Source organism: Globicephala melas, chromosome 3 (assembly GCF_963455315.2).
Source record: "Globicephala melas chromosome 3, mGloMel1.2, whole genome shotgun sequence".
Classification (NCBI taxonomy): Eukaryota; Metazoa; Chordata; class Mammalia; order Artiodactyla; family Delphinidae; genus Globicephala; species Globicephala melas.
Genome location: NC_083316.1, coordinates 151,546,412 through 151,564,270, shown reverse-complemented (window position 1 = coordinate 151,564,270; position 17,859 = coordinate 151,546,412). Strand labels below are relative to the sequence as shown.

At 40.0% G+C, this 17,859-nt stretch overlaps 1 protein-coding gene across 9 annotated transcripts in view; it reads left to right on the top strand.

Annotated features, from left to right (window-relative positions):
* Positions 1-17,859, top strand: part of UIMC1 (ubiquitin interaction motif containing 1) — a 189,402-nt gene that overhangs the window by 113,081 nt on the left and 58,462 nt on the right. For 5 of the 9 annotated variants that reach the window (XM_060296671.1, XM_060296670.1, XM_070045278.1 and 2 more), the window contains 3 exons: positions 12,898-13,022; positions 13,757-13,856; positions 14,159-14,901. In XM_060296671.1, coding sequence (XP_060152654.1) covers positions 12,898-13,022; positions 13,757-13,856; positions 14,159-14,901 — 968 coding nt within the window. Of the gene's footprint in view, positions 1-9,372; positions 10,780-11,007; positions 11,048-12,364; positions 12,392-12,897; positions 13,023-13,756; positions 13,857-14,158; positions 14,902-17,859 lie in introns of all 9 variants that reach the window. The other 4 variants (XM_060296676.1, XM_060296673.1, XM_060296674.1 and 1 more) reach the window with 3 other exon arrangements.

The window sequence follows — 17,859 nt, the reverse complement described above, 5'->3', positions numbered from 1 at the left end:
ATCTATTTTATACATATTAGTGAATATATGTCAATCCCAATCACCCAATTCATCCCACCACCACCACCACCCCTGCCACTTTCCCCCCTTGGTGTCCATACGTTTGTTCTCTACATCTGTGTCTTTATTTCTGCCCTGCAAACCGGTTCATCTGTACCATTTTTCTGGTTCCACATATATGCGTTAATGTATGATATTTGTTTCTCTCTTTCTGACTTACTTCACTCTGTATGACAGTTTAGATCCATCCACGCCTCTACAAATAACTCAGTTTCGTTCCTTTTTATGGCTGAGTAATATTCCATTGTATATATGTACCACATCTTCTGTATCCATTCATCTGTTGATGGACACTTAGGTTGCCTCCATGTCCTGGCTGTTGTAAATAGAGCTGCTGTGAACATTTTGGTACATGACTCCTTTTGAATTATGGTTTTCTCAGGGTATATGCCCAGTAGTGGGATTGCTGGGTCATATGGTAGTTCTATTTTTAATTTTTTAAGGAACCTCCATACTGTTCTCCACAGTGGCTCTATCAATTTACATTCCCACCAACAGTGCAAGAGTGTTCCCTTTTCTCCACACCCTCTCCAGCATTTGTTGTTTGTAGATTTTCTGATGATGCCCATTCTAACTGGTGTGAGGTGATACCTCATTGTAGTTTGATTTGCATTTCTCTAATAATGAGTGGTGTTGAGCAGCTTTTCATGTGCTTCTTGGCCATCTGTATATCTTCTTTGGAGAAATGTCTATTTAGGTCTTCTGCCCAGTTTTTGATTGAGTAGTTCTTTTAATATTGAGCTGCTTTTATATTTTGGAGATTAATCCTTTGTCCGTTGATTTGTTTGCAAATATTTTCTCCCATTCTGAGGGTTGTCTTTTTGTCTTGTTTATGGTTTCCTTTGCTGTGCAAAAGCTTTTAATTTTCATTAGGTCCCATTGGTTTATTTTTGTTTTTATTTCCAGTTTTCTAGGAGGTGGATCAAAAAGGATCTTGCTGTCATTTATGTCAAAGAGTGTTTCTCCTATGTTTTCTTCTAAGAGTTTTATACTGTCTGGCCTTACATTTAAGTCTTTAATCCATTTTGAGTATATTTTTGTGTATGGTGTTAGCATGTGTTCTAATTTCATTCATTTATACGTAGCTGTGCAGTTTTCCCAGCACCACTTATTGAAGAGGGTGTCTTTTCTCCATTGTCTATTCTTGCCTCCTTTATTAAAGATAAGGTGACCATATGTGTGTGGGTTTATCTCTGGGCTTTCTATCCTGTTCCGTTGATCTATATTTCTGTTTTTGTGCCAGTACCATACTGTCTTGATTACTGTAGCTTTGTAGTATAGTCTGAAGTCAGGGAGTCTGATTCTTCCAGCTCTGTTTTTCTTTCTCAAGACTGCTTTGGCTATTCGGGATCTTCTGTGTTTCCATACAAATTGTGCAATTTTTTGTTCTAGTTCTGTGAAAAATGGCATTGATAATTTGGTAGGGATTGCATTGAATCTGTAGATTGCTTTGGGTAGTATAGTCATTTTCACAATGTTGATTCTTCCAATCCAAGAACATAGTATATCTCTCCCATCTGTTTATATCATTTTAAATTTGTTTCATCAGTGTTTTATAGTTTTCTTCATACAGGTCTTTTGTCTCCTTAGGTAGGTTTATTCCTAGGTATTTTATTCGTTTTGTTGCAGTGGTAAATGGGACTGTTTCCTTAATTTCTCTTTCGGATTTTTCATCCTTAGTGTATAGGAATGCCAGAGATTTCTGTGCATTAATTTTGTATCCTGCTACTCTACCAAATTCATTGATTAGCTCCAGTAGTTTTCTGGTAGCATCTTCAGGATTCTCTATGTATAGTATCATGTCATCTGGAAACAGTGACAGTTTTACTTCTTCTTTTCCAATTTGTATTCCTTTTATTTCTTTTTCTTCTCTGATTGCCATGGCTAGGACTTCCAAAACTATGTTGAATAATAGTGGTGAGAGTGGGCAGCCTTGTTTTGTTCCTGATCCTAGAGGAAATGCTTTCAGTTTTTCACCATTGAGAATGATGTTTGCTGTGGGTTTGTCATATATGGCCTTCATTACGTTGAGGTAGGTTTCCCCTATGCCTGCTTTCTGGATAGTTTTTATCATAAACGGGTGTTGAATTTTGTCAAAAGCTTTTTCTGCATCTCTTGAGATGATCATATAGGTTTTCTCCTTCAATTTGTTAACATGGTTTATCACATGGATTGATTTGCATGTATTGAAGAATCCTTGCATCCCTGGGGTAAACCCCACTTGATCATGGTGTATGATCCTTTTAATGTGCTGTTGGGTTCTGTTGGCTAGTATTTTGTTGAGGAGTTTTGCATCTGTGTTCATCAGAGATACTGGGCTGTAGTTTTCTTTTTTTGTGACATCGTTGTCTTGTTTTGGTATCAGGATGATGGTGGCCTCATAGAATGAGTTTGGGAGTGTTCCTCCCTCTGCTGTATTTTGGAAGAGTTTGAGAAGGATAGGTGTTAGCTCTTCTCTAAATATTTGGTAGAATTGGCCTGTGAAGCCATCTGGTCCTGGGCTTTTGTTTGTTGCAAGATTTTTAATCACAGTTTTAATTTTAGTGCTTGTGATTGGTCTGTTTATATTTTCTATTTCTTCTTGGTTCAGTCTCGGAAGGTTGTGCTTTTCTAAGAATTTGTCCATGTCTTCCAGGTTGTCCATGTTATTGGCATAGAGTTGCTTGTAGAAATCTCTCATGATCCTTTGTATTTCTGCCGTGTCAGTTGTTACTTCTCCTTTTTCATTTCTAATTCTGTTGATGTGAGTCTTTTCCCTTTTTTCTTGGTGAGTCTGGCTAATGGTTTATCAATTTTGTTTATCTTCTCAAAGAACCAGCTTTTAGTTTTATTGATCTTTGCAATTGTTTCCTTCATTTCTTTTTAATTTATTTCTGATCTGATCTTTATGATTTCTTTCCTTCTGCTAACTCCGGGGTTTTTTTTTTTGTTCTTATTTCTCTAATTGCTTTAGGTATAGGATTAGATTGTTTGAGATTTTTCTTGTTTCTTGAGGTAGGATTGTAATGCTATAAACTTCCCTCTTAGAACTGCTTTTGCTGCATCCCATAGGTTTTGGGTCGTTGTGTTTTCCTTGTCATTTGTTTCTAGGTATTTTTTGATTTCCTCTTTGATTTCCTCAGTGATCTATTAGTTACCTAATAACGTATTGTTCAGCCTCCGTGTGTTTGTATTTTTTACAGATGTTTTCCTATAATTGATATCTAGTCTTATAGCGTTGTAATGAGAAAAGATACTTCATAGGATTTCAGTTTTCTTAAATTTACCAAGGCTTGATTTGTGACCCAAGATATGATGTATCCTAGAGAATGTTCCACAAACAGTTGAGAATAAGGTGTATTGTTGTTTTTGGATGGAACGTCCTATAAATATCAATTAAGTTCATCTTGTTTATATATATATATATATATATATATATATAAGTAATACAGTTTTAATTTTATTTATTTTTTATTTATTTATTTTTAGCTGTATTGGGTCTTGGTTTCTGTACGAGGTCTTTCTCTAGTTGCGGCGAGCGGGGGCCACTCTTCATCGTAGTGCGCGGGCCTCTCACTGTCGCGGCCTCTCTTGTTGCAGAGCACAGGCTCCAGACACGCAGGCTCAGTAGTTGTGGTTCACGGGCCCAGTTGCTCCGCGGCATGTGGGATCTTCCCAGACCAGGGTTTGAACCCGTGTCCCCTGCATTGGCAGGCAGATTCTCAACCACTGTGCCACCAGGGAAGCCCTTGTATTTTTTAATTTATCTATTTTATTTCTTTATTTTTGGCTGCGTTCGGTTTTTGTGCGTGGGCTTTCTCTAGTTGCAGTGAGTGGGGGCTACTCTTCATTGCAGTGCGTGGGCTTCTCATTGTGGTGGCTTCTCTTGTTGCAGAGCACGTGGTCTAGACGCCTGGGCTTCAGGAGTTGTGGCTCGTGGGCTCTGGAGCGCAGGCTCAGTAGTTGTGGCACACGGGCTTAGTTGCTCCACGGCATGTGGGATCTTCCCAAACCAGGGCTTGAACCCATGTCCCCTGCCTTGGCAGGCAGATTCTTAACCACTGCACCACCAGGGAAGCCCTAGTTCATCTTGTTAAATGTGTCGTTTAAAACTTATGTTTCCTTATTTATTTTCATTTTGGATGATCTGTCCATTGGTGAAAGTGGGGTGTTACAGTCCCCTACTATTATTGTGTTAGTCGATTTCCTCTTTTATGGCTATTAGCATTTGCCTTATGTATTGAGGCGCTTATATGTTGGGTGCATAAATATTTACAGTTGTTATATCTTCTTCTTGGATTGATCCTTTGATCATTTTGTAGTGTCTTTCTTTGTCTCATCTAATAATCTTTATTTTAAAGTCTATTTTGCCTGATATGAGAATTTCTACTCCAGCTTTCTTTTTTTTTTTTTTTGCGGTACATGGGCCTCTCACTGTTGTGGCCTCTCCCGTGCGGAGCACAGGCTCCGGACGCGCAGGCTCAGCAGCCATGGCTCACGGGCCCAGCTGCTCCGCGGCATGTGGGATCTTCCCGGACCGGGGCACGAACCCGTGTCCCCTGCATCAGCAGGTGGACTGTCAACCACTTCGCCAGCAGGGAAGCCCCTCCAGCTTTCTTTTGATTTCCATTTGCATGGAATATCTTTTTCCATCCCCTCACTTGCAGTCTGTATGTGAACTGGGTCTGAATTGGGTCTAGGTCTGAATTGGGTCTCTTGTAGACAGCATATGTACTGGTCTTGTTTTTGTATCCATTCAGCCAGTCTATTTGTTTTGTTTGGAGCATTTTAGCCATTTACATTTAAGGTAATTATCAATATACATGTTCCTGTTACTGTTTTTGTAATTGTTTTGGGTTTGTTTTTGTAGGTCTTTTCTTTCTCTTGTATTACCTGCCTAGAGAAGTTCCTTTAGCATTTGTTGTAAAGCTGGTTTGGTGGTGCTGAATTCTCTTAACTTTTGCTTATCTGTAAAGGTTTTAATTTTTGCATCAAATCTGAATGAGATCCTTGCTGGGTAGAGTAATCTTGGTTGTAGGTTTTTCCCTTTCATCACTTTAAATATGTCCTCCCACTCCCTTCTGGCTTGCAGAGTTTCTGCTGAAGAATCAGTTGTTAACTTTATGGGGATTCAGTTGTACGTTATGTGTTGCTTTTCCTTTGCTGCTTTTAATATTTTTTCTTTTTATTTAATTTTTGATAGTTTAATTAGTATGTGTCTTAGTGTGTTTCTCTTTGGATTTATCCTGTATGGTACTCTCTGTGCTTCCTGGACTTGATTGACTGTTTCCTTTCCCATGTTAGAGAAGTTTTCGACTATAATCTTTTCAAACATTTTCTCAGACCCTTTCTTTTTTCTCTTCTTCTTCTGGGACCCCTATAATTCGAATGTTGGTGTGTTTAATGTTGTCCCAGAGGTCTCTGAGACTGTGCTCAATTCTTTTCATTCTTCTTCCTTTATTCTGCTCCCTGGCAGTTATTTCCACCATTCTATATTCCAGGTCACTTATCCGTTCTTCTGCCTCAGTTATTCTGTTATTGATTCCTTCTAGAGTATTTTTAATTTCAGTAATTGTGTTGTTCATCACTGTTCGTTTGCTCTTTAGTACTTCTAGGGCCTTGTTAAATGTTTCTTGTATTTTCTCCATTCTGGTTCTGAGATTTTGGATCATCTTTACTATCATTACTCTAAATTCTTTTTCAGGTAGGTTGCCTATTTCATCTCCATTTATTTGGTCTTGTAGGTTTTTACCTTGCTCCTTCGTCTGTAACATATATTTTTTGTCTTTTTTTTAAATTTATTTTTTGATGTGTGGTGCTGTATTCCTGTCTTACTGGTTATTTGGCCTGAGACGTCCAGCACTGGGGTTTGCAGACAGTTTGATAGAGCTGGGTCTTGGTGCTGATATGAGGAACGCTGGTAGGCCTCGCTCGGATTGATATTCCTTGGGCTCTGAGGTTCTCTGTTAGTCCAGCAGTTTGCATTCGGAGCTCACACCACAGGAGCTTGTGTCTGACCTCCGGCCTGGGAACCAAGAAACTGCAAGCTTCGTGGTGCAATAAAAAAAAAAAAAGGGAAGAAAGAAAGAAAAAAAACGAGCAGTACAATGTCAAAGAATAAAAAACAAAATGAAATCAGAAAGATAAAAAATATATTAGAAAAAATAAAACTATAATTGAAACAACTGCAACAAGGTGAAATAAAACCACAGCAAAAACAAGAAAAGAGAAAGAGGGGGTGGGGCAGCGAGCCAAAAGGAGAGATCACTAGCGAAGTATAAAGAATAAAAGTTAGAAAAATAAAAGATTTATTCGGAAAAATAGAAATATAAAAGAATCAACAGTGAATCAGCAAGGTAAAACAGAACCTCAATGTAAAAGAGGGATAAAGAAAAGAAAAAAAAAAGGCCTAGGGTATGGGGGCGGAGTTTAGGTAGGGGGTGGAACTTAGGTGGGGGCAGGGTTTAGGATGGGGTGGGTCCTAAGCGGGTGGGGGGTGATGTTTGAGCATGGGGCGGGGCCTAGATAGGGCTACATTTAAGCGTGGGGCGGGGCCTCTGCTTAGGACCTGCACAGAAGAGGAGAGGCAGCACCTTGAGAGGAGGGCCTCTGGAGTGTGGGGTTCCGGAGTTTGGAGGTAGGGCCCTGAGTGAGGGTGTGTGAGTGGGGTTTAGGCCCACCTCCTTTGGAGGGAGTCTCTGAGTGTAGAGGTAGGGCCCTGGGTGGGGGTGTAAGGGTGGGGTTTGGGCTCTGCGCAGCAGAAGGGAGGCTCTGAGGCCAGAGGATTAGGCCTGGGAGACCAACAGGCTTCCTGGTGCCTAAGTGGACAGGGAAAGCACTGGCCTGGTTCCCTTCCGTTCCTTTGTGCCCCTCCCCCACTGTCTCCCCCAGGGTCTCCCCTGTTGCCCCTCAACTCCTAACTGTGGGTGGATCCTGCTGGGTGTAGGAACTCCTTCCCTCCCCCAGCCACCCCTTGGGGTGCTGTCCCGGAGGTCCGGCCTTTACGTTTGCTCCCCCTTACCTCCTTCCCACTCCCTCAGGACCCACCCAGCTGGAGGGGGCCTAGGTGGGCAGAGGATCAGGCCCGGGATCTCAACAGATTCCTGGAGGGTCCAAGTGCGCAGGGGAAACCTGGCCACACTCCTTTTTGATCCTCTGCCCTGCCAGTGGTTCCCCAATTTATCCCTTCCCCTCCCCCAGCTGCCCCTCAGGGGCACCATTCCCGTCTGGCCTCCACTTCTCCTCCCCCTTCACTCCCCCAAGCCTCACGTCCTACCCGATCACTGGGGTTTCCTCCTGTCCCCTTAGTTGTCTGTGGTCCCCCAGGGGTGCCAGGTAGGTGCCGTAGTTGTGAGGAGATGCGAATTATGCTGCCTCCTAGTACGCTGTCTTGACTCCGCCCCACCAGACTTTATCATTTTTATATGTCTTCATGATTAGTATTTTGATAACAACATCTGAGTTTCTTGAGTTAACATGCTATAATGTACTTAACCATGGCCTTGTCTTTACGTATCTAAGTAAGTTAAGTCACCTTATAGGTTATAGGGTAATGAACATATTTTTGTGTAACACTTTTCTTCTTTTCAGTGATTGTTCAGGATAAATTCCCAGAAGTGGTATCACTTTCTTTGAGAAAGCACATCTGTACGGGTTATGACACAGTGCCTTGATTATTTCAAAAGTGTTTTATAAATTTACATTGTAACTGGCCATGTATAGATATATCAGCTTTACCAAAGTTGCAGAGCTGTATCTGTTTTGGAAAAGGAAGTTCTTAGGAAAAGATTAGGGCAGGAAAATAATTTATCTTTTGTTGTTGTTGTTATATGGAATGTTCTCTTTCAGCCATTTTGAACAACCGCAAATTATTCAGGTTCTCTCTGTCTAGTTTTGTGTTCTGGATTGTTTGGATTGTTAACAGCCTGTTTGCACATCTCAGTGGGAGGCTAACCTGAATGTTGGGAGATGTTAATCATCATAAATTATGACCAGCATAATCAGCTTCACACAAATTGTGTAGTACTTTGTGTTTAGAATCAGCAGAATCATTTGATAAGCTGAATCAAGCCAATTCAGTTAGAGAGTCTAAGGTTGACACTTGCTGACATATTCCTTTAAGGAGCATGCCTCCTGGGTGGTATTCCAGTTTGTTTCTGTCTTTCTTCTAATGGTTGGGTTCTTATTACAGTAGAGAGGTCAGGTAAAATGTGTCCTAGTCAGCAGTGATGTTTATCGGACTTTATTCTCAGATCATGGTTATATAAAAAATAAGAGACAGTAACTAGTGAATGAGTGTCCTTTTTTTAAAAAATAAATTTTATTTATTTATTTATTTATTTATTTATTTTTGGCTGTGTTGGGTCTTCATTGCTGCACGGGCTTTTCTCTGGTTGTGGCAAGTGGGGGCTACTCTTTTTTGTGGTGTGCAGGCTTCTCATCGTGGTGGCTTCTCTTGTTGCGGAGCACGGGCTCTAGGTGCACAGGTTTCAGTAGTTGTGGGTCGCGGGCTCTAGAGCACAGGCTCAGTAGTTGTGGCACACAGGCTTAGTTGCTCTGTGGCATGTGGGATCTTCCTGGACCAGGGCTCGAACTCGTGTCACCTGCATCGGCAGGCAGATTCTTACCACTGCACCACCAGGGAAGTCCCAGGTGCTTTTAAAAAAAATTTTTTTTTTCTCTCTGGGTCTTGTCTAAGAAATAGTTGACTACTCCACAATTACAAAGATTTTTCACCTATGTTTTCTTCTAGGACTTTTATAGTTTTAGCTTTTACATTTAGATATATATTCCATTTTGAGTTAATTTTTTGTGTATAGTATGGATTACCAGTTCTAGTACCATTTGCTGAAAAGGACTGTTGATGAAAATCAATTGAAAAATTGATTTGTGGATCTATTTCTGAATTTTATATTATGTTCCATTAAATGAGCTTGTTGGGATTTTTATTGGGATTGTCTTGAATCTATAAATCAAGTTGGGGAGACTTGATATCTTACTTTCTGAATTAGGTTGCTATTATTTTTTTCTTTATTCTTAGTTAGAATTCACCAGTGATTAATGTCAGATGGCCTTGGGTTTTCTTTATGGAGGGGTTTTTAATTAGAAATTCAAATTGTTTAATAGATGTAAGGCTATTCAGATTTTCTGTTTCTTCTTGTGTCAGTTTTCATGATTTATGTTTTTCAGTGATTTTTTTTGTTTGTTTGTTTCAGTTAAGTCAGTGTTTCTCAGTCCTTTTTTCATTACTGTTCCCTGAAGGATCCTTTTTAAAGACTTTGTTTTCCTAGCCACCACTGTCCCCATGAAATTTTTTTTTTTTTTTTTTTGCAGTACGCGGGCCTCTCACTGTTGTGGCCTGTCCCGTTGTGGAGCACAGGCTCTGGACGCGCAGGCTCAGCGGCCATGGCTCACAGGCCCAGCCACTCTGCGGCATGTGGGATCTTCCCAGACCGGGGCACGAACCCGTGTCCCCTGCATCGGCAGGCGGACTCTCAACCATCTGCGCCACCAGGGAAGCCCCCCCATGAAATTTTAATACCACAGATAATGCTGTATATCCTGTTTATGTACTGACTTATATATCCATTTTTTATATGTAAAGAGAGTAAGATTTTTTTGGACTTCCAAGGACCAGTTTTTGTCCACTTGGGGATGATATCATGCCTATTGAGAATGAATGATCCAGTTTGTCAAATTTATTGGCATAAAATTGTCCACAATATTCCCTTATTATTCTTTTCATGAGTGTAGAATCTGTAGTAATACATCCCCTCTTTTATTGTTGTGTTGTTAACTTACATGTTTTCTTTTTCTCCTTCATCAGTTTAATTAGAGTTTTATAAATTTTATTGACCTTTTAATGGAATCAACTTTTGGTATTAATTTTTTTTTTATCCTGAAGCTTTTTTTTAAAAAAAATTATTTATTTATTTACTTAATTTTGGCTGCATTGGGTCTCCTTTTTTGTGTGCGGGCTTTGTCTAGTTGTGGTGAGCAGGGGCTACTCTTCGCTGTGGTGTGTGGGCATCTCATTGCGGTGGCTTCTCGTTGCAGAGCATGGGCTTCAGTAGTTGTGGTGAGTGGGTTCAGTAGTTGTGGCTCGTGTGCTCTAGAGCACAGACTTAGTAGCTGTGGTGCACAGGTTTCAGTGCTCCGCGGCATGTGGGATCTTCCCAGAGCAGGGTTGAACCCGTGTCCTCTGCATTGGCAGGTGGAATCTTAACCACTGCACCGCCAGGGAAATCCCTAAATTTTTTTTTCTTTTTTTAAATTTATTTTTGGCTGCATTGGGTCTTCCTTGCTGCGCGTGGGCTTTCTCTAGTTGTGGTGAGCAGGGGCTACTCTTCGTTGCGGTGCATGGGCTACTCATTGTGGTGGCTTCTCTTGTTGCGGAGCACGGGCTCTAGGTGCATGGGCTTCAGTAGTTGAAGCGTGGGGGCTCAGTAGTTGTGGCGTGCGGGCTCAGTAGTTGCAGCTCGTGGGCTCTAGAGCGCAGTCTCAGTGGTTGTGGTGCATGGGCTTAGTTGCTCTGTGGCATGTGGGATCTTCCTGGCCCAGGGATTGTACTGGTGTCCCCTGCATTGGCAGGCGGATTCTTAATCACTGTACCACCAGGGAAGTCCCTTTTTTTCTTTATTGTATGCCATCTTCTATTTCATTGATTTCTGCTCTTTATATTTCTTTCTTTCTTCTTACTCTGGGTGAATTTCACTCTTCATTTTTTGGTTTTTTAAAGAGGTAAGCTTGGATCTCTGATTTTAAACTTTTCTTCGTTTCTAATATGATCATGTATAGCTATACATTTCCCTGTAAACATTGTGTTAGGTACCTTCCACAAATTTTGATATGTTATGCTTTCATTCTCATTAAGGTCACTTCAGATTCATTTGGGTGAATTTTTTATGTTGAGATTCAATTTTAGGGATCCCTCATCCTTATTGATTTTATTTTACTTTTTAAAAATAGGTTTAACCTTTACCTGGTTAAGTCAAGGATATACAAAAAGGTATATGCAAAGAAATGTCACTCCCTCCCTACCCCTTCCACTTTTTGCCCAACTACCTATATATAACCACGTGCATTAGTTTCTAATTTTTCCTTCTTGTGTCAGTCTTTGCAAAAAGTAGCATACTGTATACTCTTTTGTGTTTTTTTTTAACTTAATACCATATCTTTGAAATCATTCTGTTCCCAGACCATAGATACCTTCCTTATTCTTCTTTACAGTTTTATGTATGTATACCAGAGTTTATTCAAGCAATGTCCTATTGTAGTCATTATGTGGACTCTGGTGTTCTGCAAATTCAAACAGTGTTGCAGTGAAAAATATAGTGCATATTTACTTTTTTAAAAATTGGAAATATATCATTAGAGTAAATTGCTAGAATTGGGATTGCTGTTTCATATATGTAGTTTATTAGACATTGCCAAAATCCTCTCCATAGGGAATATACAAAATGGCAATATTCTTTTTTTTTTTATATTGGAGTAAAATTGCTTTATAATGTTGTGTTAGTCTCTGCTGTACAATGAAGTGAATCAGCTATATGTATATGTATATCCCCTCCCCCTTGGACCTCCCTCCCCACCCCACCCCCCTCATCTAGGTTGTCACAGAGCACCGAGCTGAGCTCCCTGTGCTATACAGCAGGTTCCCACTAGCTATGTATTTTACACATGGTAGTGTATTTATGTCAAACCTAATCTCTCAATTCATCCCACTGTCTCCTACCCCCCGTGTCCACATGTCCGTTCTCTACATCTACATCTCTGTTCCTGCCCTGCAAATAAGTTTATCTGTACTGTTTTTCTAGATTGCACATATATGTGTTAATATACGATATATGTTTTTCTCTTTCTGGCTTACCTCACTCTGTATGACAGACTCTAAAATGGCAGTATTCTAATTCTGTCATTTCTATTTATTAGCTGGAATAATTCTTTAAAGAGAAACTTCTCTTCATCTGGTTGGTTACCCAGTAGTATAGCTTGTGTTAGAAGAGTAGAACAAAAGCTTTATTCTCTATCCTTTTATTTACCAGTTTTCAGAATAGTTGATTCACTAATATTCTTCAACAGTGACCAGTTAGTTGTTTTTTTTTAAGTACTATTATGAACTCATAGATTTAGACATATTTAGTGTGTTTTAATTCATTGCATTCATTATCCTTATTGATGTTCCAGTGGTCCCATTTTTAGCCAGTGAGAACCTTTTTAAGTTGGCTCATGAATTCTTTTGATATGACCCTAGTTATATCGGATAGGTTCATTGCTCACAGATATGATAGATATTCTAGTTCATCTTCTACATTTCATGCTGCAGACTTGGAATCAACTATTTCTCTCCGAGGTAACCCAGTTGCTTTTAATGGGAAATGGTGTTTGGAGATGAAATTCTGGTCGTTAGAAATGTTCTTTTCTACTGGGTAAATCAGAGGATTCTGAAGAGTAAAATTATTCTAGTTAAATGTTGAGCTTGAAGCAAATATGTATAAAGTGATATGTAGCAAAAAGCCCTAGAGTGGGAGTTAGTTCCTCTTATTTATTCATTCACCAGATATTTACTGAATATCTACCAGGTGCCAGGTACTCTTTTCTTGTGCTGGAGATACAACAGTGAACAAAAATAGGCAGAAACTCTGCCTTCATAGGAGTTCACAGTCTAGTTAACCCAGGATTCTTGTAACTGCTGCCAGCACCTTACCTTTTGGGGCTTTCCTCATTTGTAAAATTATAAAATTGTACTAAATGGTCTGTAGTGTCTCTGCTTGAAAAGTTTAATAATTTTGTTTCTTGTCTACGTGCTGATTCAATGTTTGTGGTGTCCCTCTCTCTCTTTTCCCGATCTTCTTACAGAAATGACAGAAGAAGAACAGTTTGCTCTGGCTGTCAAAATGAGTGAACAGGAAGCTAGGGAGGTGAACAGCCAGGAGGAGGAAGAAGAGGAGCTCTTAAGGAAAGCCATTGCTGAAAGCCTGAATGTAAATACGCTATGTGGAAAAAGTTTGTGAGGATTCATCAGCAATAGTTTTTTATTTCTGCAGTGTTATGGCTGCATTAGGAACTAGTTATAGTAGTTCATACGGTTTTCAAGTAACAGATATTTCCCATAATAATTTTTAAGTCTGTGTTGAATTGTTGATGAACTCAATTTGAAGTGTTTTGTTAATTCTGTATGAAAGTTTTCCACCTCACAGATTTTCAGTCCATAGCTTAAGAGAACCGTAGTAGTTGGCAGCTTCTGAAAAGAGTTATTGAGTGTCAAGAAACCAAAAGGGAGCAAGATAAGCAAGATAAGATAAAACTCCCCTGTTTTGTGGGGAGAGCAAAGGGAATGAGAACCAGAGGTGGGTTATGGAGAGAAAAAATGAGCAGTCTTAAAATTTTTCAAATAATTTTTAATTGTGATTTGAATATGTGTAATTGAAATTATTTTAAATGTGAAAGGTATTTGCCAGTGGCAGGTCGTGAGCCATCCTTTATGCCATTCACCTCTCTATATTAGAAAAGGGTTTAGTATAGTGTTCTAGTATAGCACTTTGCACATAGTAGGCATGCAGTACATGTTGTGGAATTCATTTGAATTGAGCATCTACGTTTTGGAGAGGAGAATCTCTTAGGGATGGTGGACTCCCCTTCTTGTCCTTTCCTGTGACCCTTCCTGTATAGCTGTCTTAATAATAAACCTGGTCTGGTGTGGGATCACTTGTTTCAGAGTTGCCGGCCTTCTGATGCTTCTGTTACCAGATCTCGACCTCTGGCCGCTGGACCATCTTCACAGTCCCACCAAGAGAAAACCACAGACTCTGGGACCTCTGAAGGCATGTCTCCCTGTTCTGGCTCCTTCTCATCAAGTATAACCATATCACAGGGATATCATGCTGAGAGTAGATATACAGAAATGTCCAGAATCCCTTTGGTGGTATTAAAGAGGTTAAATCAGAAAGTAGTTGAGATCTCACTAATATCCAGCATACTTTTATCTCCAAGGAAAAGCCAACTTTTGGTTAAACCCAAAGAAGAGCCTTTTTTTACTCACTTTATGTAATTCTTAATAACTTACCAAGCCCTCTTAATAAAAAATGGTTTGTCCTTAGCCCTACTTTTTCTCAAATACCTACAGGCATATGGCAGCTGGTACCTCCATCACTGTTTAAAGGCTCACATATCAGTCAGGGAAACGAGTCTGAGGAAAGAGAGGAGCCTTGGGACCGCACTGAAAACACTGAAGAGGAGCCGGTCTCTGGCAGCTCAGGAAGCTGGGACCAGTCAAGCCAGCCAGTGTTTGAGAATGAGAACGTTAAATGTTTTGACAGATGTACTGGCCACTTGGCTGAGCGCACACAGTGTGGGAAGCCACAGGAAAGTACTGGGAAGGGTTGTGCTTTTCACAAAGCTGCCCAGGGTAGGGGGGACACATCTAGGCACTGTTTGCCTACCCCAGCAGATGCCAAAGGTCTCCAGGACATTGGGGGCACTGTGCACTACTTCTGGGGTATTCCATTCTGCCCTGCTGGAGTAGACCCTAACCAATATACCAAGGTCATTCTCTGCCAGTTGGAGGTTTATCAAAAGAGCCTGAAAATGGCTCAGAGGCAGCTCTTAAAAAAAAAGGGGTTTGGGGAACCAGTGTTACCTAGACCTCCTTCTCTGATCCAGAATGAATGTGGCCGAGGAGATCAGGCTAGTGAAAAAAATGAACGCATCTCAGAAGATATGGGAGATGAAGACAAAGAGGAGAGGCAGGAGTCTAGGGCATCTGTCTGGCACTCAAAAACCAAGGATTTCCAAGAAAGCCCAATTAAAAGCTTGGAAGAGAAACTTTTGTTGGAGGAAGAACCAACAACCAGTCATGGTCAGGTAAGGGTCAGTGATGCTGTAATTAAGGATGATTAAAGAAAGGATTATTTTAGCTATCTGTTCTTCTTGTGTTTTTGCCCCCCTGATTTTTAAAGTAGCATATGCTCACTGTGGAAAATTAGGAAAGTACAGAAGAGTGTAAAGAAGAAAAAATTGCCCATAATCCCAGCACTAAGAGGCAATCATTATTATTTCTGTGCATATAAAAATACTTTTTTCTTTTTAATTTTTCAACAAAATGAAGACTCTTCTGTGTAAACTTTGTTCCTTTCCCCTATTTAATAGCTTATCTTTGATCTTTTCCTATTATGTATACTTGAAAACATTATTCTATCAGATGGATATATCATAAATTTATTTTTTGTTTTAAAATATGTATTTCTAAAAAGTTAAGTTTTTGAATAGGTAATAATGTTCAACTGGCTCAAAATTCAAAAAGATATAAATAAGAAGTTTGTCTCCTATCCCCATCCCCAGCCAACCAGTTCCCCTCCCTGGAGTCAACATTTATTACTAGTTTCTAGTGTATCCTTCCAAGATATTTCATGTAGTACAAGCAAATGTGTATACATATTCTTTTCCTCACTTTTTACACAGCTGATAGCATATTCCACATTATTCTGCACATTACTTTTTTCATTTACTATCTCTGTGAGATCATTCTATAATAGTACCTAAAAATTTTCTTCTTTTTGGGCGGGGGTGAGGGGACTGTGTAATATGTCATGTATGGATGAGTTTATCTAGTGCCCCTATTGGTGGACATTTAGGTCGTTTCCAAAATAATAGTTACAAACACTACTGCAGCGATTATCACTCTTTTTTTTTTTTTTTAATTGGAAGAGGATTATTACTCTTGTGCATAAGATGTTTCATCTACATGGGAGATTTTGTAGGATAACTTCTTGTTGATATAATTGGTGGATCAAAGTATATATATATACTTTGCTAGCTGTTCCTAAATTGCCTTCTGTAGAGGTTGTATGAGTACCAGCTTCCCCATACCCATACCAGTACAGTATTATCAGGACTGTACTGCCAGTCTGAGAGATGAAACATAGTATCGCAGTCTTTTTTTTTTTTTGGCTGTGTTGGGTCTTCATTGCTGCGCACGGGCTTTCTCTAGTTGTAGCGAGTGGGGGCTACTCTTTGTTGTGGTGCGTGGGCTTCTCACTACTGTGGCTTCTATTGTTGCGGAGCACAGGCTCTAGGCACATGGGCTCAGTAGTTGCGGCACGTGGGCCCTAGAGCATGCGGGCTTCAGTAGTTGTGGTGTGAGGGCTCAGTAGTTGTGGCTCGTGGGCTCTAGAGTGCAGGCTCAGTAGTTGCGGTGCCTGGGCTTAGTTGCTCCGTGGCATGTGGGATCTTCCCAGAGGGATTAAACCCATGTCCCCTGCATTGGCAGGCGGATTCTTAACCACTGCTCCATCAGGGAAGTCCCACAATGCAGTCTTAATTTGCACTTTTCTCCTGTGTAGTTGAGACCCATTTGTATTTCCTTTTCTGTCTGTTTAGATCTTATGGGCATTTTTCTTTTACCATAGTCTTTTTCTTAGTGGTTTGTAGGCACCCTTTATGTATTAGGGGAAGTGGTCCTTTGTGATAGGACGTGCAGATAGTTTTCCAGTTTATTTTTTCCCTCACATAATGGCGTATTTCTGATTTTGCTTGTGGTGATTTTCAGTAATTTACTGAAAACAATTCCCTGTTTGGGGACATTTAGGTTGCCTTTTAAGTCTTTTTCTGAGATATCTAGATAATATTATATAGATATATAGGTTGTATGTGTAATAGAGTAAGCTTATATTCTATCTTTTCTATTTTTTCTCTAAGTATTATAAAAACAGTCATAATTACGAATTCTTTATAAACTAATTTTCAAGAGTATTCTGTTTTATTACTTTACTATTTTTTGTCACTGTTTCTGTTATTGGACTCTTGAGTTTTTGGTTTTGTTTTGCTAATATCCTGTTCTGTCTCTTTTATGATAAGGGTTCAAGATATGGTAGCTATGAGAAATTTCATGGCATTGTGTAGAGAGCATGGATTTGGAGTTTGAATTTTGACTTTAGTGTTTTAGTGACTCTGCCTTTGAGAAAGCCATTTAGCCTCTGAATCTCAGTTTAAAAACATCTGTAAACATCTGTAAAATGGGAGTAGTGATTCATATCTTTCAGTAGTTTTAATGATTAAAGTGAATTATGTAAATGTCTAGTATAATGCTTAGGAGATTATAGCCACTCAGTAAATGGTAGTTTTCTCTAAGGGACCAGAAGTTTATTCATTGAGAATATGTATGGGAATTATTCTTCCCTAACAACCTTTTTCATTCACATTCTAGAAACATAGCTATGTGGGAGGAGAAAACATTTTTCTTAACAGTTCTTCTAGTGACTTGCCTCTTTTCCAAAGGAAAGTTAGGTTATGCTTATAACATTTTATTTATTCATTGTGATTCAGAGATACTTCCTCTTTTTTTTTTTTTTTTTCTTTGCGGTATGCGGGCCTCTCACTGTTGTGGCCTCTCCTGTTGCGGAGTACAGGCTCTGGACGCGCAGGCTCAGCGACCATGGCTCACGGGCCTAGCCGCTCCGCGGCATGTGGGATCTTCCCAGACCGGGGCACGAACCCGTGTCCCCTGCATCGGCAGGCGGACTCTCAGCCACTGCGCCACCAGGGAAGCCCAATACTTCCTTTTAAAAGAATAAAGTAACTCCACAGAGGGAACACTTAATGATTTACTGTAATTCAAGTCATTAGCTTGAAAGATCCCAGGGGCCAGAGTTCTAGAGCAGACTTGTGTCAGGTTCTGAGGTTTGAAAGCAGTGCCTTTAGAATAGGCTGGAAGTGGTTACAACCTAGTGGCTGGCCTTATTAGGTTGAAGTTCTCTAACTTCATGAACAGGCCACCAAATACTACACATGGTATTATTAATTGGTACTGTTTGGCTATAACAA